Genomic DNA, 24850 nt, shown 5'->3' with positions numbered 1-24850 from the left:
AGAGCTTACACAACTCACGGGATAGCAACATCCTGAAGACACAGTTCTACTGTATGTTCCTCAGCACTGATTTGAAAAAAGAAATATAAACACAGGGTGGTGACCAAGTGAATCGAGAGTTGTTTGATTCAAGTTTACATCATGAGATAGGTTTGAACCAGAGACCCAGATGAGCTCCAGTTCACGGGAATGTTCCCTGAGCAAGCTTTAGTTACTGTGCCTCGAGATGAGAGGTCCAACGCTAAGGGGCGAATCTTACTTCCAGATGAAGAGAGATGTAAGTACGTCTACACTCCAAGAGAAGAGCAAGATGGAAGACCAGTAAAACCACACTGATAGTGGCACACCTAAACTCATACCGCTGACATGCAGTAAAATATAATTGTCCTCCTCCTTTATAGCTGCTAGAGCATCATCTTCTCTAACGACTGCACCTCAGGGAGCCCGTCTGTGAAACTCCTGAAATATGCAGACGACATCCTTCCATTCAACATCTGTATCGGTCCAGACTCAGAAAACAGACTGTCAGTATTGCTGCTGACCCCACACACCCCACACACAAACTATTTAAGGTCCTCCCCTCGGGCAGGTGCTACAGAGCTATGTCCACCAGAACCACAAGACACAGAGTCAGCTTCTTCCCCCAGGCTGTCTGAGCTGAACTCTCTAATCACACAGAACAATGAGTCAGTGCAATAATCCTATGTAAAACACAAAAACTTCATGCTACCGGAGAGTACAAAAGATGTAGTCAGACTGTACAGTATGCAACTCCTTGCTTGTACTGTGCAAACTTGGCAAATAAACCTGATTTTGATTCTGATTATTATGAATGAGATAGCACCTCAGTCGGTAGCCTGAATAGTAGGAGGATCAGTAACCAGGTGAGTTTCTTTAGACCTACATGGTATGTGCTGCTTAAAAGGAGGTGCCCACAAGTAGCATGTAGTACCTTGGCAGTACCTTTTCAGTTTAGTCTAGACTCCTAAACCCATTATACTGATTTTAAGAAACTCATTCATATCACAGAAACCATTAGTTTTTACTTTTTGTACCAGCAACAAGTAAGCAAACACGCCAACTTCTAGACTTTTTTTTATCTTTATCTTTGTTGTTCTTTATGCTGTAGTATTTTTCGGGAAAATATATAAATACAAGCCTGATTTTGCCTCAAGAACACTTGTGGGCAAGTTGTAATCTGGGGTACTTGTGAAATGTTAAAATACTTGTAGTGTAAGAGATGGAATCTGCCATGTTATGTCTATGCGTAATGTTTTTACAAAGAGAAAGACTCTCTATTAGCCATTCAGTAGTGAAGTCAGATACACACACATACAGATTATCACCCATCTTGGGTATCACAGGGATCTTGTGTCTCCCTCTGGACCGTCAGACCGCAGCTTTTTGTGTAACCTCAGACAATGTGCCCATGCTGACCTCTGGCTACCACAACATTAAAATCACCTACAGTATAGAGTTGTAGATGTATTGTTTTTTAGAAAGCTTTTATACCCCCTCTCTTTCATTTTACTGCATTGAAAGTTTAAGTAAAAATGTATGAAGTCAAAACATTTTACAAAACAATGGTAAATAATTTTTAACTCTCAATAATTACAGCTTTCAGTCTTCCCACACATGGAATCCCACAATTCCATCCCATTATTCCTGACAGACAGTCTTATAGTGTGAGATGGGATGCAAACATCTGTAACCTGTCGTTAAGATTTCTTCAGAGATTCTTGCACTCTTGCTGAGTCACTCAAGGAACAGTTGGACAATTAGCATGCCTTGGGTTTTGTGTGATGTTTGCTTATTGATTAATATTGAGTGGTATTCATAATGATTTGCCTGAGAGTTGATTAGTATTGTGTTATTGCATGGTCATGTATGGTTGTGAATCAAACTGTGTCACTGGCCTTTAATGATGACCTGACTGTGGAAGTACTCTGTGAGGAACATTGATGTCTATAGTCTTTGCTCAGCTTCAACAGATGTTGTGAAAATGATAGGATGTCACTTTATGTTGATGGATGGATAATGATCCAAAACATGCAGCTGAAGCTAACCAAGAAAGGCAAAACTGCGTCATTATGTAGACGTAGCTGTAAATCAGTTGACTGAAGCTGCTAGTTTTATTATAAAATACATTTACAGTCCAGTATACATATTGCTAAAGTCAATGAGTTTGAGTACTTCTCAGGGCAAGTATATTTGTTTATAGTGAACATATAAATTCAGTTTCCATTGTTTTAATACCACATGAGCTTAAACAAATACACAGAAGCACACATATGTAAACACATGGACACACAAATCATCAAAAGTCCAGCACCAAAAATCAAGTCAAAGGTTGTGGTTTGTCTTGTAGGTCTGAAATGCCCAGAGGAAATGCTGAGTAGTTGGTAAACATGGCTGCAAGACCAACACGTGGTTTTAACAAGGCAGTGGAAACGTTGAGCTGTAAATGGGTTTAGTTCTGCACAGAGGCATCTGTAAAAGGGATTTTCTGTATTTTATTCATAATAAAGATGAGGAATTTAATGTATTAAAGTGCTTTAACTTGATGTGTTTTAGTCACTAAATAAAGCATACACACACTCAAGATCATCTCACTCGTTTAAGAAAATTGTAAGACCTGTGCAATATTTTTGAATTTGCTGATATTGAACTGCCACAAACATATTGACATAAGTCTTTTTTTAAAGAAACAGTAGAACAAAGTAGAGACTACAGTATGATGCAAATTCTGACTTTTCACAGATGCAGGATCAACTGTTCAGTACTCTCTGGTGGAGAACTTATGAAGTGCTGAACATTTGTAATTTAGTCAGTCAGTCTGACAGTTACTTATTAGATATAGTAATAATGTCAGTCAGGTGATTTATATATGTTTGTTGACTCAATTGATTATTAACCTATGACTGGTTAACATAACATGCTAGAGTTTTAGTCCATGCAGTTAAATCAGATGAAATTCCACCAAAGAAAAGGCCAACCTAATTTTTTAGCTAAATACAGATATAACAATGTCACATGGTGTCTGTTTCATTTTGGACTGAAGTCCCTCATGTTGGCTTCCAACCAGATTATCTTGTGGTTTGAGTGGTGGTGACAGGTTGGCATGGCTGGCACACTCTCAGACTGGCTCGGAGTTTGCTTTTAGCAGAAGGGCAATTTTGGTGGAGCCTCGGCAGACAGGATGGCATAGTTGGCAAAGGAGAGGGTGGCGGAGTTTTGAGGCTGCTATCAAGGTTTGTGAATACACCAGACGGAATTGATTAGACAGGTTGGCGTGGTGGGTACGCTGTTGTGGCGGCTTCTGGTCAGGTGGAGGTAAAAGTGGCCCCTAGCAAGGTGACTTGGCATGCTCGCACTCTAGCTGCAGGGAACCGGTCTGATTCTCTACATTCAGCTTTTCTGTGCTCGCAGTTGTGTGGATGTTTATGTGGAGTGACTCCGTGCATCATTTCTTGTGTTGTGCAAGGGTTCTCCTCCTAACTCCAGACCGGGTGTGTATCCACTGAAGCAGGCACTCCGGCTTCCTGCTAGCCTCAGAGCCAACTTGTCTTCTTGCCAGGCATCGGTAACTTGGCAGTGCCACTCTTCCTTTTCCATGTGGTGTCCACGTATGTCTATCCACAAGGAAGTCTGTCGACACATCTAGGCTGTTTCAAATGGGATATGACACATGCAAAAAGAGAAAATAATTTTCCTGCCTGGGTTTGCAGGCATGTGTGTACTTCTTATCATATTTTTACAGGCTATGTGATTATTACCACTGTTCAGAAAGGATTATGAATAACTTTTGCTAAGGGGTTTGCATATGGTATGGTCACATAGATCAACACACTGAAGGACACAGATTATTTGTGTTCATATCTGAAACACATCCATTGTAAAATGTCTTCACACACCAGTAACACCCTGAAGGACGTTACTTGCCAATACGATATTATATTTCTACATATTTTATGGTGCACTACAAGTGTTGGTGCTAAATAGTGTGAAAAAATAGGTGGTAAAAAAAGTGTCATATGACTTGTTATCATAAAAAAGCATTCACAAATTCCTCTTTATTATGATTCGTTTTGCTTCTAAACCTCTGTGCTATTTCAAGCGTCCCTTTTTTTGCGTTACTATTATGTACAGCCGTCTAGGGCAAAGCCAAAGCTCGGAGACCAGAGCTGTAAGTGGCACGGAGCCCCTGTGTCTCATATCTCTTGAACTTTATCTGTCGTTACAGTGATAACGACAGATAATAGTGCTACTGTGAAGAGGACTAACTATTCAATAAAACTCGGAGACAAAAGTGAGATGGTGTGGACAGGATGGTTAAGTGCCTTGTTTAAAGCACACAAGCGCTTTGGACCAGCCAGCGTGGGGCTATGCACACAGCGTACAGTACGCTTCAGGTGTCCTACCCATTGTCACTGGCCTCAGTTATGCAGCAGGGAACATGCAAATTTAGACCAGAGATGTTTCATCTCCAAATTGCTGTAGCTGTAACCCACTGATATTGAAGCCAAATTGAATTTTAATCACACGTTATGAAGTAATGTTTAATTGCTGGTGGACAGCGTCTGTTACCAGGCTAATTGTTGTTTCTGCCTTTTGCTCAGTGCAACATACAGTATAAAAACTGTGTGGCTGCAAATGCTATTAAATGCATCTATATTCAATGCTACTATCAATACCAGGAAAACTAGTATTAAAGACTGACCTGTGCAATTTCTCGCTCTCTCTTTCTGTATGTGTTCATATTTGTTTGTTTTGGTTGCCATGGAGACTTTCTTTCATCACTGTTTGGTAAGGTGGGATGCACTTGACCTGTCTTTCTTCCCAAACGCCAGAGGTCAGAGTCTGTTCAGTCATGGGTGGGCAGCCTATAAACCTACATGGTTTCCATGTGCACACAGTGATAAATATAAACGTTCATGTTTTTCTGTCTTCTTCTGTCCATTTACAGTCTGCACTATTTCCTGAGGCTCACATTCACACATATGCTTTAATATACAGAGATTTTGTGCCACACTTACTGTAAAAGCTTTGTGTTAAGTGTTCTGCAATTAGTACAGCAGAGACAGGACACAAACCACTCACTTACTGTACGCTTCTAACTCTTCCTTTGTGTGTTTGTGTTTCTTGAGTGTGTGATTGCTTGGCTTGTCTCTCACCCATCAAGCTCTGGTGTCGTCTTTCTGCCATCTGCCACTGTTACCCTACTGACACACGGACATACACACCCATACACTTTCCACATATTCTGTCTGGTCCAGCTTTCTTATGATCCCTCAGAATCTTTTCTCTTGTTTACCTTGGTTTTATACTGTACTTTTGTGTGTTACCATTTCTATTTGACACAAAGCAAGACTGGCTTTGCCCAGAATGGGAAATTCAAGAAGATCCATTTGGTCTGTGTTTGTGTGTACAGTATGAATATTTAATCCAGCCCCTCCCTTCATCATGTATTAATCATAGAGCAGTCTGCTTAGGCTGAAAATAGCACCTAGCAACCCAGAAAAACAAAATCCATAGTAGTTGTGGGTGTGTCACATGCTACTGCCTGTTCATGTGTGACACAGCACATGGTCTCCTCTCAGATTTCTACACTTCTTTCTTTTCCTCAGTCATGGATATTGGTGATTTACTGTACAGTAGAAATGTGTCATGTTTGCCTTAGAAATCCTATTCTTTATTTATAAAATGAAATAAGACAATTGTCACTTTTAGGCCTTTGTATATATAATGGCTGAAATATACCATCTTCCAATCTTAAGGATAACTCAACTTGGACTGGGCTGTTGTGTAATTTCTGCCCAGTTAAACTAAACTCATGTGTTGTCCAGCAAAAGAGTTTACCAACTATATTCACACGTATGCATTAGTGAACAGACCTCCGACTAACAGCATAGAAATCACTGGAATCGCCTCTAACCTACGGTTTTATCTACATGACGGTGCAGAAAGACAGTGAGAAGCCAAAGTTCTCTCCCCTCTCAAACACTAGTTTGTCTGTTGACGTCAGTGATCATGTGTTGTTCTGACTAAAGATCAAGCATAAAGGCAAAAACCTCCAGAGTTAAGAAGATAATGTTGTTAATCTATACGTGAGATCTGAGCATATGAACCATAGCATAATTCAAATTAGGCTGTGTATAAAACGGGAACTGTCCCTACAGTGAATGTGAAACATTAAAATTATTCTCACCCTCAGTGAAGATTGTAAAAGGTACAAAGACCAGCTGTGAATTCAAGGAATACAGCGAGTGTTGTTGTGATATCTGTGATATCTTCGGCATGAGACCACTTCTCAGCAATGCATGTGTGAATCCAGGGAATTACCAGCTTGATTGGATGAAGACACCCCATCGTATCCTGATCCCAGTGTCTTCAATAACTTTGAGCCTTACGACCCGCATGAAGCTTTTTTATGGTATTATTATTATTTTATTGTATTTCCCAGCACCTACTATATTCATGCTCTGTGTGTATTTAATAAATCACCCCCCCCCCCCCGTGCCTGTTCAGAGCAGTAACTTTCCTCACCTCAAGTCTCAAGTCCTTTTCTTTACGTCCAGGTATTTATGTTCTTGGGAAAATTGTGACAGCTGCTAATCAGTTGATAATAGCTTTCCTAGGAGGGTTTTGGCATGAGCTCATAGACGATTACTTCACTAAATGAGTTACTGCCAAGACACAAGGGTCCCTACCTGAGGACGCTGTAGCTTTATGGCTTGTTCTCAAATAATTTGGCAACTGGGGCACTTATAGAATACCAAATCAAACTGATTAGTCAGAGCTAACTGTTGTGTAATTCTTGTCCTTTATTGAGCACATGTTAACAGCTGCTAAAATGAAATAAAATGAGCTTAGAACTGCCTTCTAAACCTGACTGACCAGCAGTATTTCTCAGACTTCTAGACCAGAGACAAGAGAAGACATTTCTATGAATACTGAAGTTATGTATTTATAGACAAGAAACGGGAACATGCTGACCTCTGTAACTAAGGGATTTTATATTCTCATTACATAACGATAGTCATTTTACATTTTAGTCTTCAAATTGTGATCTTTTTCTAATTGCATAAGCTTATTCAAAATGATTTCTCAAGTTCAACTTAGTCCACAGAGTTATGTTCATCCACAACTACAGTGCATTGTGGTGACTTTTTGTGTAGTGGTCAGTTGTCGTTCTCTTTCTAACACATCTCTGCTAGGCTGCTGTCTTTTACTCTTTTTCTCGTATTCTCCCTTCCTCCCTATTTGTTTCAGGATGTATGAGAACTGTATACGTCAGGTCACTGGTTCTCTGTGTCATTGTGTGTTTCTGCAATTGTGTTTCTGCCGATGTGACTTTGGTCCCAACCTACTGTACTTGGAGCCTTTAAACTTCTTTTAGTGCTTGACACAATTGTGTTTTTGGTTTCACTAATGTGTACCGCACCACTGGTAGTTAAAGAACATGAATGCTCAGCAGGGGATCTGATGATATCATTGACTTAATAATACACTCCATCAGAGTCTGCTTGTGCAGAAACGTATCATTTACTTCTGAGCATATTATCATTTCCACCAGCTGACGTTGTGCGTTGCTTTTAGAATGCCACAGTGTGCAGTATTATTGTGGCCGGCTCATGGCCGTGCACGTGCAAATGGACTAAACTGCCCATGAAGTCAAACGTTTCGTTGTACCTTGTCACTCTTATTGACAGGGTTGTGCAAGGATCACAGCGCATCAGAACGTCATCAGCCCACCGTCGGTGTGTTTCCCCCCACGTTGGCGTCAGAACATGCTGATGCAGCAGTGATGCTGTAGACATGATTGCCACGGCCTGGAGTTGTAACACGTTAATAGCCTGCGTCGCTGACACGTGTAATGAAATAATCAATCCTTTTAGCATTTAGACCTATTTCAGTCCCACACTTGACATTTCAAAAGCACAGACAGTAGATACAGTAGCATAAATTCAAGTTTGAATAGGTATCAGGTCAAGTGTCTGATCTCTTTTTGTTTCTGTTGCATAACTAATTTCTCTGGGTGATGTGCCAAAGACTACTTACAAAAGATGCCAACATTGGGTACTAAAAGTAAATCAGTCTTTGAAAATAACCACCACTTGATCAATGTCCAGTATATATACACACACATACCCACACACAAATTAGTATTTGGTAACCGTTGCATACAGTATATGTTGTAGGTTCTAATCCTGAGTTTCCATAGTTCTTCTGTGGACTGAGTCTGTCTCCCTGTTTATTGTCTGTTCATGTAATCCCAGAACGAGTCCATGATGTTGAGGTCAGAGCTCTGCGGGGGCCACACCATCTGTTGTACTGTAGATCGTTTTTTTTCCTGCCACTGAAGATAGTTTTTTATGACTTTTAATCTAGTTTAGGGTTTGCGCTCATGTGTCAGAAGACACTTTGGACCAATCACCTAAACACAAATAAAAGTAGACAGACTTTAACAATATCTATTCAACACATGTTCTTTTCAAATGAGAGTGCTATCAAGAAGCTATACTGTATATAATAGAGTTTGATCACCTTATAATAACTGAATGTTTTTCTAATGTTTTATTTGGCTTCAGTGCAGTATTATACACTATTGATATATTCACAAAGGTGTTAATACATTTTAATGAATTATTTATTACTGAGGACAACAGTAGCTCTTCCTGTGTTTGTAGTGTCCTGCTGTAGCTGCCAACTGTAATAGGGTGGAAGCAGCTGGACTTGGCAACTTTAAAGTCAGTTATTTGTGTGTATGTGCTGCTTGCCATCAGAAGTAGAATGATCGCCATGGAGTTTGCAAATGAGGAAGATGGAGGTGGTAGAGGATGATGAGGCTAAATCTGTGATGGAGACAGATTTGGCAGCATATTAAACAGGATGACTAAACTGTGCACAGGAGAAGGTAGGGCAAGAAGAACACAAGTCACCATCATTCCGAGTCACTTCCACACTTTGACGCGAATGTGGGTTTGAGCATCTGTTTGTATCTGCGAAGGCACATGTGACATTACGAGAGGGAGTGAAAATTACAGCTTAGACAAACATGTTCAGTATCTGTGCGTGTGCGTGTGTGCGTGCGTGCATTTGCGTGGAATGTCTGTCCATCCATCCGGCTGTATAAGCTAAACTCGGCTCTTTCTCCCTAAGCCAAAACACAGCTTTCCTCCACTCTGCACAAATTAGCAGCAGCCCACGCTCCACTCACACATAACTGTCAGAGCACAGACGCGGCAGGGAGTGAGGAGGAGGGAGGGGAAGGTGAGAGAAGCGATGGAGGAGGAGGAGGAGGAGGGGGACAAATTGGAAAAAAGGATGGGGAGAAAAATCTAAAATATAAAGTAAAAGAAGGAGCAGAAGTGACAAATAGTGTGCAGCAGAAGTTGTTTTATAGCTCACAGAAGGATTTCATTTTGGCTCCTTTCATTCAGGCCTGGTGTGCACGGCCATAATAGGCAAGAAACGTGACAGTTGTCTTTTTTAGCTTTTTAGTCTTAGCGCTTTGTGGCCGTGTCCATTTTCTGCCTGCGGTGTGCTGATTAAGGCCGAGCGAAATGAGAGGCAGCGAGTGAGTGGAGTGAGGATGAAGAGCTGTTCACGCAGGAAGTTGCGGACCTGTTTGCCAGCTCCTGTCTTCTGACTGAATTGCTTATCTTTGTTTAGCCTCGTCAATTATCCATGAACACTGAAGAAGCAGAGAGACGGACGAGTGTGGGGAATAGATGGGCTGAATGGAGATGGGTGGTGGGAGATGACGATGATAAAATAGAGAGAGACATGGGAGGGGAGCGTCAATTTGAGCAGAGGAGCTTGATAAGTAGTAAAAGTAGGAAGTGAAAAGGCACATTATGTAAATACCAGCGAGCTCATTACCATTTCAAAACTGGAAAAGAAATCACAAAAAGTAGAGAGAAACATATTTTTGGTCTACACCCAATTTGCTCTCAGTGTGCATCTCTATTTGTGTAGCTCCTCTCTCTCTCTCTCTCTCTCTCTCTCTCTCTCTCTCTCTCGCACACACACTCACTCAGCTGCATTAAGCTTTGTGATTTCTGTGTCTGCTCTTACTTGCCCTGTTGATATGTTGATTCTTCATCCTCAGCTCCATTAAACACAGTGGTTTCTTCATTAGCTTCACCATTCTAGTGCTGCGTAGGACCCACTTGAACAATTGAGAAAAGCTCCGTGATTGTAAGGGTTGTTTGTGGTGACAGCGTGACTCCCAGTACAGGTAACAATGGGTGAAAAACAATCACTGATCGCATCTACATAGTTTTTGCCTTTCATCTAAATCACATCCATGGGCAGGACCTACAGTATGGTGTGATGATGTATCCAGTTGCTGTTGCATCCTCCATGTTTAGTATTCAGAGGCGATCTCCTCCTTGCCTGAGTTAATATGAGCTGCTGTCTCTTTCAACCCAGTGTCATAATAGTAAGTGTCATGGCAAAAAAGTATTGAAAGCTCACAGTACCTTTATCCTGAATGCATCAGTGCTTTCAATGCTTTCTGAGTCACTTCCTGTGCTACAGATGCAGCATAGATGGCGATGTGTTAATATCACGTAATCCTTATCTTGTAATTATTCAGAAAGTGATTAACAATCTGCACCTTAGCGTTCCACTGCTTAATCTTCCTGTTTTGGTGAAAGCACATCTGCAAATACATATGTGACAAGAGTAGAAGCCAGACAAAGAGAGCGTGACGTGTGCCAGCCCCTTTTCACCCTTTCTCAGGTCACCCTGACCCCACAAGGACAATTGTCTGACAGCCAGTGTACCTCATCTTACTCACATGGAGAGCTGTGTCCTGTGTGTGACTTGACATCAGTCATGACATTGTCAATGTGCGGTTGTGTTTTTCTTAATCTATTCATGTGAAAGAACATGCTGCACACATGGCCGGCAGATCGCTGGCTTTTCTCCCATCCCCACTGTTTCTACTAGTGCATCAGTTGTTTGTCTCAGTCTGATGGGGAACCGAGGCTTCTCCTATTATAGTATATAGTATAATATATATTGGTATTAGTATGGATCCCAATAATGTTGAGATAGACTCTTAGAGCCCGGATTCCTTGAAACAGGAAAGTTGAATGGTCAGTTTCCGCTGATCTGGAATATGTGTAAATACATACAAATTATCTTATGAGTTATCATTTTTAGATTAGTTTACCCACATTCACATCTAAAATGGAAGCTCAAACAAATTACACACACTGATATTAATCACTGTAATAAAGGCATAGGTTTAAGGCACCATGAGAAAAAATTAACCTGCAGCTGTCAAAGAGCAGAGGTGAAATTAGGTTTTATTTGGAGAGAAAGCTTTGACTTGAAGGGAATTCAAGGCAGTGTAGCAGTACCTAATTATATCTCCAGACATGGCCCGAGGTAGTGGCCGTTATGACACACACACACACACACATATGGCAGTATGGCAAAGTGCTCAAAGGCAGACTTGTTTTTTGTCTTCCAGCAGAACAGGCAATGCCTTAACCTACTTTGCCTGCATCAGTGCCATTATTCTGACAGCCATAGCCGGACGGGCCTCGTATGAGTGTGACTTTGGGCTTATGTGGATGCTGAACAGTGAAATAGATTTTACCACGTTGCCATGTCATGAATATTGCATATGCGCCGGTGTGTTTTGCCGTCTTGGCTTTTCGGTCGTGTTTGAGAAAAGCAAGACAGTGAGAGAGTCAGTGGGTAAATACATACAAAATCCATAAGGTTTTTTTAAAGGTATTTGTCTTGTGCTGACAAAATTCAAAGCATAACTTGTGTTTTCACCCTTATATTTTATCGGTAGTAAAAATGACTATTATATTACGTTTATTTATATTTATATTCTCATGTTTGTACCTTCTACTAAATGATTTTACGTCTGTGGTTCACGTTGTACTTCCAGAGTGGAAATAAGCAGGAGTGGCACGACTAAAACTCTTGTTCCATGTCTGAGCTCTCCAGGGTCTCTGTTACCTCATAGGTCAGCAGTGTCACTTTGCAGAGCTCTGTTCAACTCTTTTACCTTCATCTTTTAACATTTTAGCAGATATCTTGGGTATCAACAAGTTCTAATGTCAATGCAAATAGTTTCCGACTGCCGTGTCCAGTTAATAAACAATGTTAAAGTTTAATGATAACTATTTTATTTGACTCTGGCCGAGCCTTGCCCTTTCACTTCCTGTTAAACTCATTTGTTAATGCAGAGGTGCGTTGTGTGGAGGCTTTTAAAAGCCTTAGCAGGACCAGATGGGCCTAGAAGAGCCTTTGGAACATATCTATTATGAATGACCACTCCGGGGTCCAGACCGTTGTTTTGCTCTTGTGAGGGGTTTCTAGCTTGTGGCCAGCAACACCACGGTGACCAGAGGCTGGCCTTCCACGCTCCGGAAAGAGGAGTTCATTACAGCGAAGCCTGCAGCCGAATAGATACAACGCGGCCGTCGGTGATAGACTGCGTTTTACCACAGGCTCGCTTAGGACAAGAAATAGAGCTACAGTGCTTTCTGTCTTCCATTATGTGCTCTGGCTTTCTAAGTGGGGTCAAGAGAACTGGGCACATGACAGAATAACCGTATAGTAACTTCAAGATGAACTTTCTCTTCTCTTTCTTATAACAGAGTGAACAATAGGCATATTCCAAGATCCTTCACCAGATTTGTTCCAAAGTAAAAGCAAACACTTTTGATCTTCTTCTGGTGGAACTTAAACAAAGCCTGTATTTCCCATTAATGCAGTCCCACATTTTTACTGTCATATGTCTGTCATCACTACTGACAACACTGAGGCCCGTATAGGCAGCGTCGCCTTTGTTGATCCAGCGTCGGTGCTGTGGGGCATTCAAGTGACCCATGTGATTTTAAGTGCGTGAGGAACAGGGCTGTAAACTGACGTCTCTTATAAGTTGAGCTTAGCAATGCCGACAGCTAATGGCTCTCTGTCTGTCTGTCTGCTGCGAGCTTGGCACAGACTGGGGAGGCATTACCACTGAGGCACACGGGGGATGTAAAATATGAATGAACGGAGCTCCCCCACTGCAGCGCAGAGCCTTCTTCGCCTCGTCTGGTTTTTAGGAGGGTATTTTAAAAGTGCGATGATTTGAGGTTTCCCTTAGAACTGATAGGTGCCGTTGCTTCTCCTGAGCTTATTTTAGAAGTTGTGTTACTGTAGCCTATTTACATCAGATAGGCAGCCTCCAGCAAAATTGCTCTTGGGCTGGATTTGTAATAAAATGGGTGGGTTTAAGTAAAGAGATTCACAGACCTATTGAAGATTTGAAGGTTAAGAGTTGATTTGATTTTCTTGACTTGGGAAACATAAAATTGCATCACATCACCAATTTCACAGAAACAAGCACACGTCTAACCAATAATACAGCAGTTTTGTTTGCTGTCCCTAACAAATGCAAAGAAAACAGTACAGAAATGTTTCGTAAAGTGCGTGTTGTGAAGATACTATATTCCGAGATTCCAGTGTTGATAAAGATATGAACTTTGAATAAAATTTGATCACTTCCTACCCTGTGGCCATGTTTTATTTATGTATTTCACATGTTATTGCCTATTATATGTAGGTATGATGACAAACAAACTGTATCTTAATACGTATGTTTGTCACAGTCACAGTCTGTTCTGAATGAAGGTGTGACGGATACACACAGCGTTTTAATGACAGCAAGGAGAATTTAAATATTCTATTCTAACCAGGGTGTCTTCTGTACAGTACTGTATGTATCTGTGGCTGGTGCAGTGGTTTCTTCCACACCTGAGAAAAGGAATTCTGCATAAATGCACCTGTAGCTGTAGAACAACATGCCGCTTTTATTCGTTCATGCACAAAGGCTTCTTTGTAGTTGGTGAATGGTCACATATATTGGCTGTGTGTATGTATGTTTTGTTCCTCATCAACGATAATAATGCAAATCACCGTGCACACAAGCTCAACAATAATGACGGCATGAAATGGGCCTAAAACCCTTTTTATTTTGAGACACCATGGCTCCCAGTCAATGATGCGTCAGACAGACACTGGTATAAAAAGGTTGCACTGGGACTGAGATGTGTATTATAAATAACCCGAATCAATAATAAAGGACACAGTATCTCACATGTTTTGGAGTCTGGTCTGGGGCTCCTTCTCTCCTCCCCCCCTCTCTGTCCCCCCCACCGCTGAGAGCAGAGGGGAGACAAGAGCTTAAGAAGGTACAAAAATAAGAGCCGCTGTCTCTTCCCGTCCCCTGAGCGCGGCCCGGCCTGTGGTTACGGTTCCAACGCATGCTCGCGGGTGTGTGCGCACATGTGTATACTTTATGAGGCGGACGCCGCCCATTACTTATTCATCAGCCCTGTCTGCCTGGCTGCCATAGTGTGTACTTCAGCATGCCTTGCAATCATTATGCCACATGCATTATTTAAAGCGCATGCACAGGCAGTCTGAAGGCGATAGCTACACGAGTTATTTATCTCAGATATGCTTACTTATCTGTCTGCTTCTCTCACGGGCCGTTGAAAATAACTGCTGAAATCCCGCTTCACATAAACATTCGCCGTCCTGTCTACAGGTCACACATCGACCTGCATGCACGCTTTCACACACACTTTCATTAATATTGTTTCATGCGTACACCGCTCTGTCAAAGCCTGTATACTGAACATTCCAAGGGTCTTACTGCACACACTCGTCGTCTTTCGTCTGGTTCTGGAAACAGACCAACGCCTACTTGGCTCTTCTAATTTCGTATTGAGACCAAAGATCTGTAAGCAACATGCTTAACATCTGTGTTTTTTGTTTAAATTTTACTTTGGTGGACTGGTGTGTTTGAAGCAGAGAGTCTAGATTTGACAGTGGTATTAACATTTTAACCACAAGACATAAGGACAGCTTCTTGTGGTTAAATATGTGTGAGTGGGCACTAAAAGGCGTGTCCATTCATTCTGTACTGTAGTACATATTCTGCCTTTTTCAGATGCTTGGCATTCTTTTTCCTGAAAGTGGTTTGTGACTGGAGTTGTAGACGGCACAGGATCACATCCGCACACTTTCACTCTCACCTGGATGTGGTTATTTCAGATGCTTGCGTGATGTGCATTCCTCCGTGTCACAGTCTTCTTACACAGCTGACCACACGCACCCATGTGTTTTTTCTTTGCCGGACAAGATGCCAACTTACTGCCGCTGATCTTTGAACACTTTTCAACTAACGTGATGTCCATACATTGATTTTTTTTTCTCCCTACAAAGTTCAATAGGTGCTTATCTACAGAGTGTCACAGTCTGGTCATTGCCTTCCCCTGTGGCAAATCTCCCTGTTCTAAAAATGAACAGGTGTTTTTTGTGCGTGTGTGTGTGTGTGTGGTCATTGTGGGTTTGGCTCAGTAGCACAAGCTGTTATCAGTCATGGCTGCTGAAGCTTTGCTAAGCCTTTGACGTCAACACCAAACAGCGAGCTGATAACGCAGACCTTTATTGCAACCAGGTGTGGGTGCACTGTCTGATCAAACAAACCTTGGTTTCCTGGATTCTACGGTGAACTTCAAAAATAGCTCCAACACACACATACATGTCAAACACACATGATGCCCACACAAAATCTTTACATACACTGAGATAATTTACTTCTGTTTTGTGTTTCTGAACTTTGGTAAACATTATGTAAACAAGGAACCCAGTTACCTTAACTGAGACGAGTTTCTAAAATGTCTTGGTTGCTTCTTGGTTATTTTCCAAGGCTATTTAAAGTAACTGCTGTTTCACATGCATGGATTTGAGGATTTTTGCATTAATATGAAGGTGCATTCTTACAAGTACACGTCAAGATTCATTTATGCAGCAGTCTCTTCCAGCATGCCAGTTTTAATGAACTCCTACTGGTCTAGTATTAAATTGCGCATTGATATGACAATAAGATCAATGTTAGGCATACAGTATGACAAGGAGGACAATGGTGGCATCTGATGCTACCTAATAGTTGGTCCTTAATCACCTTAATTGCTCATTGTACTGCAGCTTCTTAGATATTTCAAACATGGTCGTATTAAGAATCTTTATATGTAGTTGCTCTGTAAGTCACTTACAGGAAGTTGCATGTGCTGTGTGCACATTGGACAGACAGACGATCTGATCCACGTATCTTGTGTGCTTTTCAAGTGTTCCAAGGCCAAGGGGCATCCATTATCATCAAATCTACTGTGGAACGAGTGACTGTGCCGTTGGGCTGTTAATGAGTGGGTGGGTTTTACAGAGGGAGAGCCAAAATGTGTTCAGCGACAGCACTGGGCTGTGCTCACATTAAACAGCATAAAAGAAGGCATTTGCGCAGCCATAACGTCTCTTCCTCTTCTCTGATCGAGAGACGGCGAGGGAGAGACTCCCATAAAATGCTCAACATGCCCAAGACTGCCCTCTGATGTCACTGAGCGAGGGAGAGCATGCGAGCGAGAGTGAGAGCGAGTGAGCGAGCGAGTGGGAGGGGACCAGAGGGAGGGAGAGACAGTGGCAGCCGGAGGGCAGAGCAAAGCACGTCAGTGAGAGGAGCGGAGAGAAGCTACAGAGTGTGAGCGACTGGGAAGTGGAGATTTGCTCTCGCTACGACAACCAGGTGGGTCGGTCGTATCCGTTGCGCCGCCGTGGACTTTACAGCTTCGCTCGGGGCCACACTTTTGGCTACTGACGTACAGCGCACACACATAAATACAATCGCACAACAGGCGGACAGCACAGCACAGCACAGCTGATGGGTAAGAGCTCTACAGTAGTTGTTGTGCACACATTTCTGTTGGTCTGGATAGTGCCCATGTGTGTATATGTTGTTCAGCGGGACTTTTTCTAGGACTCTGCATAATTTGCGCGTCCCGTTGAGTGTGCGTGTGATTTATCTGCCTTGCTGTGTCATGAAACTCACTTAGCGTATGGATTCTTGTCATTTTTTGTTTCGTGCTCACTTGGTGTGTGTGTGTGTGTGTATGTGTGTGTGTGTGTGTGTGTGTGCGCGCGTGCGTGCGTGCGTGCGCGCAAATGTTCATCCGCTGTGTGGGTGTGCAGCGTCGAGTAGTGACAGCGTTTACTGAATGGTACTGATGTATTGAGATATTTGATCAGCACCACTCAGTGCAGCCTGGAACTGAATGGAGCAGATGGCAGTGGTCGTGTCTTTCCTTCCCCACAGGCTATTGTGTGCATGTCTGTGTGTTGGGGATATGTAGGAACTACCTAAAACTATGTTTTTTTTTAAAAAAGTGTGTGATTGTAAAGGCAGTCATTGATTGCTCAACTGTTATAAACTTGCAGAAGATTACACAATCATAGAACATGTGCTTAAACTGGTAGAAGTCTGTCCTCAGATATTTGAGCTGAACTGTCAGTAGTAAACAGTCATTTGAGACTCAGCTTTTTGCCAGATTTAATTTTCCACACTTTTCCTTACACTTACACTAATGTGCCACGTTCTCTTCTTCATCTTCTGTCTTGTTGTACAAGTCACAAAACCTCAGGTGGAGTATACGAAACTGAAAACACTGGGTCAAAAAATCTGTAAATGACTTGTTTACTTTTGAAGCTTTAACCCAGTGGAGTTTATTCAGTCATATTGGCTCGAGAGAATCTATACATGGTCCCAAACCTGATAGCAAGGCATTGAACTAAATGCACAGGCAGACAGTTTTGTGAATTAGCGGCCCGCCATCATTGGCTGCCCTTCTGCTTATAGACACACCCCTCCTCTCTTGTCCAACCAACCACTGGCCACAATCCCATCCAGTCGCCATGGTGTTTGCTTCCCTCCTTCGACAGCACCTGTGTGTGTGTGTGTGTGTGTGTGTGTGTGTGTGTGTGTGTGTGTGTGTGTGTGTGTGTGTGTGTGTGTGTGTGTGTGTGTGTGTGTGTGTGTGTGTCATCCTCATACTTCTGCATGCACCGTGCCATTAGAATGTGTAGGTGATTTTGTTTTTATTGCTCACAACATTGCTCACCACTTTTAAGTGAAAGGCATTACTGTAATGTATGCGTTCTGTCCCTCCTACACTCATGGGCCTTTGTCTGAGTGCACAGATGCCCCTGTGGTGCAAGGAGCTCCCTTGGGAATTCTGCTCTATAAATAACTTCTTGTATGTGATCCATAATCTTTGCCTGATCGTGGCAGAAGCGGGTGAGAGGAGAGTGAGGGAGTCTGGCAGTGGGCCTAGGAGGGTGATTGGTGAACAGATGAGGGGGAGAGGAGAGGATTCGCAGGCTGACATCTCACCAGTCGTGTTTGTGTTGGTCTGCGGTGAGTTCAGCCAGATTTCACATCATCATGCCTGCAGTAGGGAAACCTCGCGACTCTGTGGGGCTTTAACAAAGGAAACACAATTTCCTGAATGGAACTAAACAGAGTTTATCTCACTTCCGCTCTTCATACCTTTTATGGTCCTTCACAGCTATAATAATCCTGAGCTGGTGCAAAATTTGGACAGAATTTTAGAACCTACTGAACTGGAAATATTTCCAAATTATTTACTTGTCACTTAGAAAAAATGATCATTAATTGCATTTAGCAAAGCCTCTGCCGTGCGCTTCTTTGCACGTATTGGGGACTTTCCATCCGTATATAAATCACTGCAATGAAACTGAAGTGCCGGTTTTGCTCTGTAAATGCCTGTGTTCTCCAGAGTTCAGCCATGCCTGCAGCAGGAATGTTTGCGTTGCCGCGCGCCGGGCCGATAGGGCGAGTCAGCTTGTGCAAGCGCCTCTCCTCGCGTTGGCTCGGCACCGCAACGTCACGCCACATTCACGGAGTGCCACGCTTGTAATGCAGCCTAATCACTTTGCAGGTGTCTGCACCCCGGTGGGCGCCGTGCGCCGTGCGCCGCCCCGTTCGCCCGGCTGCTCCGCAGAGCTGTGTTTACTGTAAACATGCCTCCGGGAGCGGTCATTGATAGCAGCGCTGCCGGTTCCGTCGTCTGCGGCTGCCGTCCTGCAGCCGCGGGTCATTTTGACCGCGAAGTGTCAGACAGACGTGACACAGATGCGTTTCCTGCGGGGGTCAGATATTTTAAAAAGCAACATTTAAATTTGCCAGAACATGATGCTAAAAATACACACCTATAAATTTTGATAATGTTGAGTTTTGGTCAGTTTTGTATGTCAACACCCTGCATCATCTTTAATCTAAATGCTTCTCTCTTTCACCACATCGCATAGAGTACATTTAGCCTAACAAGCAGGAACATTTACTCCAGGAACTTCAATAGTTCAAACAGGTCTGTGTGGTTCAGATACAGGCTGTGGTGTTGACACACAGTAAATCCGCCAGTGTTATCTAATAAGGCTTTGAACGCTGCTGCGCGGGGCTTTGTGTAACTACAGTAACATCACAATCTGCAGCTAGCGCTGGCTGTCGGTGCCGTCCTAATGGGGGGAGCCAGCGTTGTTAGAGTCTAAGGAGCCAGTTTGAGCAGTAATTACACCACCCTCCCGCTCCTTCACCGTCTCTGTCTCTCCGTGCCGCCTGCACTCCAAGCCCCTCAGCTTTAGCATAAGTGGTTGTAATTAGGTTGTTTGTCTGTTTGTTTGTTTGTTTTGCTTTTGGTTTTTATTCCCCGTTTCAGCCTTAAAGTCATTGGTCGCTGCTCTGTAAGTGAGCGGCATCAAACGTACACATTCAAGAATAACATTGGAAACAGAAATTTCCTCCATCGCTCCCCCAAAGAAACTTGGTTTGTTCATAGCAGCTGCTTTTTCTTTAATACTTAGCCAAGAGACAATAAAAGACAAGAACAACATATAAAGATTATGAACTATATAAAAAAATTGTCTCATCAATGTTTATGATATCTTCTTATTAATTCAATTATTATTTTGTCAATGTTTTTGCAATTCAAAAGCTTCAGGAAGGCAAAGTTTCAGGCCTGGCAGGAGACTTGGGGGCGTTGTTGCTTATTAAAGTCTTTAGTAATAAAAGTCATCAGACGTCATGGATTACCTCTTGTCATTTTTCCCATGGGCTGCATGGGAAAAGTGAAGCTTAGAGGGTGTGTGTTGTCTTCTTTTAAGGTGGCCTCTGTTGGGTGGAGCTGCTGTTTTACTGTGAGAAGAACAGCCTTTGTGAAGCCTATGTGACATGCTTCTGTTTTCATTGGTTTCCTAATGTTCATCATAGTTCGTTAGTCAGAGGTCAAGGAGTTATTGAACACACGTACAAGAGAAGAAAAGATTTGATTGAACTCTTATTACCTGTTACTGTGTAAAAGGTCCCGATAAACTGTGCTGCACATCGAGAGCATGGTTGTGTAATAAGTCAGCCTATTAAGACTTGTTGTATAATTAAACATGTACTGTAGCTCTTTTATCAGACAACAAAAATGGCTTCTTATAACATCCATCTCGAAAACAAGTTCTTACAAGTAAAGGGATACAATTAAACACTCACACACCAGTAAAGCACCAGCATGTCTGGCACTGGGATGGCCACACCCTTTCTCCTCTCCCAGCTTGGCCCATTGGGTGGTATCAAGTTTCCTTTCCAGCACTCAAAACCTGCCCGGTACCAAAGTTGTCATTGGCTATCTCAGCAAGTAACTGCAACTCCATCGCCACCTCATTGGTCACTGGGGAAACCAGAGCATACATGATAGGTAGGCGAGGTGCTCGGGTACTGGGGGTTTCAGGGTATTGATGAGTGGCAGGGGGGACTTTCATGGCCCAGGCTGGATCTGCACAGATTGATTGATATTAATGCACAGGGGGGTAATCTCCAGATCAAATATCAAGCACAAATCTAGAATTTTCTTGTTGCAGATAGTTTATTGGCTTTTAGGTTTATCATCTATCATCACTCCACAATAAAGCTCCCAGTATCATTAATAACCATCTCCAGTATGTTTAACCAATAGCCAGTTTTAGATTGAAACGTTACGCCTTCTTCCAGTTACAGGGTTTGAATTTAGCAGGGATTTAGCTCGGCTTTCCCTGTGTTAATGCGTGAGCTGTTGCGATGTTTGCCTGTTTTTGGAAAAATAATCTGATTACATGAATACTTAATATTCATGTCCAACATGTTGAGGCAGAGATGGAGCTTTTTCTGTGTTTCCCCAACACTTACAGGCCAACGCTGCTCGCTGGAATCAGTCAGATAAAGCAGCATTTGGACCGTAAAACAAACAGTTCATATTTGAGGTTGTGGACTTTTGAGTGTGGCTTTACTGTCTGTTCCATGTACAGTAGGATGGTACAATATGTCTTATCATGCATCGTCACAGTTGTGTTTATTTGTATTTGCTGTGTGTTGTTGTCCACATTTCCTCAACTCTACCTGCTTTAACATCCGACACAACCTGTCTTTTTGCTTCAGACGACACCAAACTCACACACACTGTTTACTGTCAGCATAACTGCTCACGCACACACAGTCAAAACATACACACACACACACACACACATGAGGACAGTAAGCGAGTGTGTGTCAGCAAATCCCTGCTGCAGAACTCATTTTGCGCGGGGGATTGTTTTTGTGTCCTCCTGCCATGTCTCATCACTCTAACCCTGCATATTTGCTTGTCGCTTTTTTTTGTCGCTTCATGTGCACAGAATACGGACACAGTGTTTGGACACTGTGTCCGTGATGTGTGTGATTGTTGTATACGAGCGAAGCCTCCGGCCCACTTTGCTCCCATCACTGCACCGTCTGTCCCCCACATCATCTCTGGCGCTAAATCGCAGGCAGATTTTTTTGTTTTTGGTGTTTTGCTAATCCTCTTATCGCCAACGTCTACAACTCAGAAAAAAACCCAAAACAGATGTTTGTTTGCCAACATTACAAGCAGTTCAGTGCCTCTTATGGTATTTTTGCAGAGTCCAGGCAGCTGATATAACCTGCGTCTGTTGGTTTTATTTACATCAGCGATATCTGTTTGTCTCTTAAAGGACTTTATACAATAATCTTTGACTTCATTCATGTTTTATTGCAGTGTTTTCTGCTTTCCCACACTTTGTTTAATTTGATAACATTGGGCGTAGATTTATGTTGACATTCACTGTAGTAAGAATTCAGTTTTTCCTGCCAGGTTGAACTCAATGACCCACAGAAAAATCTGCTGTCGGAGTTGACATCTTCACTGTACAGACATGCATGCAGTTAAACATGTTGTACACAGGCGCGTATTTAGGCTAAGATAGTAATCTCCTCACTGGAAAGAAGCAGGCGTGCAACACTCCGTGCAGGATGCCCTGTATTTATAGATCTGTTGCACAGACATTTGTGCAATGAGGCCAGTAACCTGCATTGTAAATTCTTACAGTAGATGCTGCATGTTCTCTCAAAGCCTCCACCCTCGTACTGTTCTGTCCTGTCTCACTCTCCTTTTGGCTTTCTTCTCTTTCAGTGGACGTCAGCGCAGCAGCACTGCCCACGCAGGTGCCCTCCAACACTACAGCCATCCTTCCCATGGACCTGCGCGTAGTGGACCATTCTCATCACCACCGTCACCAGCAACAGTCCCCCTTCGGCCTGGTTCCCCAACCTCACCCTACGCCCCCTGCCTCCACGGCTTGTCCCGCATCCACGGAGCCAGGCCGCGGGCCGACCAATAGTAAGCAGGGCTGATCTTGTCTTGTGTTCTACAGTATGTGGAATGCTGGGTAATTACTACAAACACTCCGGATGCTTAAGGTAAAGACTGCATATCTTGATACAGGCCACCAGGACCAGCAGCAGCTGCAGCAGGAGCTCGTGGCACTCAAACACAAGCAGCAGCTCCAGAGACAACTACTGATTGCAGAGTTCCAGAGGCAGCATGAACAGCTGTCGCGACAACATGAAGCCCAGCTGCAGGAACACATCAAGGTGAGGTGGAGGGAGATATAGGTGCTCTCATCCCATCTGGTTGAGGGCTTTGGGTCTGCACTGGGCTTGTAAGGACAAGCATATCAGTGAAGTGAGTGTGTTGACAGTATTTTGCTGGTACATCATCTCATTGGGAAGACCTGAACCTTGGGTGTGTGATGTTTTTATTGCATTTATTGTATATTTTTAGGCATATAACTCCACTAAACACTGATAAAGCCATTGCTGTTTTCAGTCCTTATACGCCAGGTTAGCATGGTCCCATATTCGGCCTTAACCCTGATGACATTGAATAAAAGCTACCTATTGAATGATAGCTTTACAGCCTTTGTTGGTTATTTATTGTTTATTATTTATAATAATATAATTATTAATAATCTTTTTTTCTGCCTCTGCACAAGCACCAACAGGATTTACTGGCACTCAAGCACCAACAGGAGCTCTTGGAACATCAGAGGAAGATGGAGCAGAATCGTCACGAGCAGCAGCTGGAAAAGCAGCAGCGGGAACACAAACTGCAGCAGCTCAAAAACAAGGAGAGGGGACAAGAGAGTAAGTAGCAACAGTCCGACAGATTGATTCCTGATATCAGCAACCATTGTCTTGTCTGAGATGTAGTGTGTTGTTGTGGTAACAGTGACCCAATGAGCATCAGACCAGTGGTGATAGAGGATGTGAGCGTAAAGCAAGTGTAACAATCGTTAAAGTGACATTTAGGTCATATGATGTGGCTGAATGGTGGTGGTGTGATAGTGTCACAAACATGCCTCAAACCAAGCTGAACACTGCCGATAATCTCTGTAACTGTGGTGAGGCTCAGTCATATTATTGCAGCTGACCTTGAACTCACCACAGGGAGCGATCAGAGTAAGATGTCTGAGGGAGCTTGAAGAGCATTTTGGGATGTAGTTTAGTATTTAATATTTAAACAAGCAGGAGAATCGTGCCCCTAACAGCCTCAATGAATCAAAATGATTCTTCCATGCTGTTATTCTTTTGGACGATTAAACAACTCCTATCGATGCTGAAGTGAGTCTGGATCCTGTGGCATCTGTACTGCTGTTATTTGAACTGAGCCTGTTCTTGTTCCTGTAATTGTTTTGCACAACATAAATATAAGTCACCATGCATGTTATGAATGCCTGTGTAAAGCATGTACAGATGCCTTGTTGTGAAAAGCAGCAAGGTGCTTCACCCAGTGTTACTGAATAGTATACAGCACTTTTTGCACAGGATGCAAAAGTCAGACCCCGTTCTAAGTGTAGAACATGGACGATCTTTATTATAACGTGTGTCAGATGAAAGGAGGCAGTGACAGTGAAAGAGCTTTATAAATGCTGCAAAGCCACACAGAGATTTGACCAGCTGATGGGGCAATAAGGAACAGGTGAGCAGGTTGGTGGCGAGGATGTTTATGGATATGGAGAGAAGAGATCTGTGACAGAATAGGAAAAGTTCTGAAACGTTTCCAAATCAAGGCCCTTGAATGCAGAGAAACAGAAATGTGCTCTTGGTTTGGACACTGCTGCATGCATGTGCATATTTAAACGTAATCAAAGTTAATTTTGAAAAGTTACAGTAAAACGTTCAAATTGTTTAATAAAATATGCTAATATGAAAAGTAGTATGATGAGAGCATGATTAGTGCACTGATTATCCCTTTGAGGATAATAATGAATTAAACAGACCTCATCAGCATGCAGATTGTGTGTGACTGTGATTGTTGTTATTATAGCACTGCATGGCTGTCGGCTGGTCAGTGTTTGTTTCCTTCTGTACCGTTTCCTGCGCCGGCAGAATCAGCTTCCAGTTTGTGTGGAGCGAGCGCCGGGTTGTGAACAGAGAAAGCTTTGTTAAGTACTGCAGTAAATTGCATAGAAGGCAGTCTCATAAAAGCCAATTTGCTTCAGTGGCAGAGCAGACATATTGGAATGTCAGCACTTCTGGCTGCACTGTGATTTAGGGAGAACATATTAGCAGTTGTCACATTCACATCCTCCTTTTTCCAACCACCTTTTA

The 24850-nt window shown here is 42.7% G+C and overlaps 1 protein-coding gene across 3 annotated transcripts in view; it reads left to right on the top strand.

Moving 5' to 3' along the window:
• The window catches only part of hdac4 (histone deacetylase 4), an 81816-nt gene that overhangs the window by 21954 nt on the left and 35012 nt on the right, over positions 1-24850 (top strand). The window contains exons 1-4 of one of the 3 annotated variants that reach the window (XM_029135704.3): positions 16460-16612; positions 22371-22577; positions 22683-22831; positions 23233-23383. In XM_029135704.3, the coding sequence (XP_028991537.1) occupies positions 22433-22577; positions 22683-22831; positions 23233-23383 (445 nt within the window). In that variant the 5' untranslated portion in view covers positions 16460-16612; positions 22371-22432. Of the gene's footprint in view, positions 1-16459; positions 16752-22370; positions 22578-22682; positions 22832-23232; positions 23384-24850 lie in introns of those variants that run through there. The other 2 variants (XM_029135703.3, XM_029135702.3) reach the window with 2 other exon arrangements.

Source organism: Betta splendens, chromosome 21 (genome assembly GCF_900634795.4).
Source record: "Betta splendens chromosome 21, fBetSpl5.4, whole genome shotgun sequence".
NCBI lineage: Eukaryota > Metazoa > Chordata > Actinopteri > Anabantiformes > Osphronemidae > Betta > Betta splendens.
Note: the sequence above shows the minus strand (reverse complement) of the source record. Positions and strands in the feature narration are given on the sequence as shown.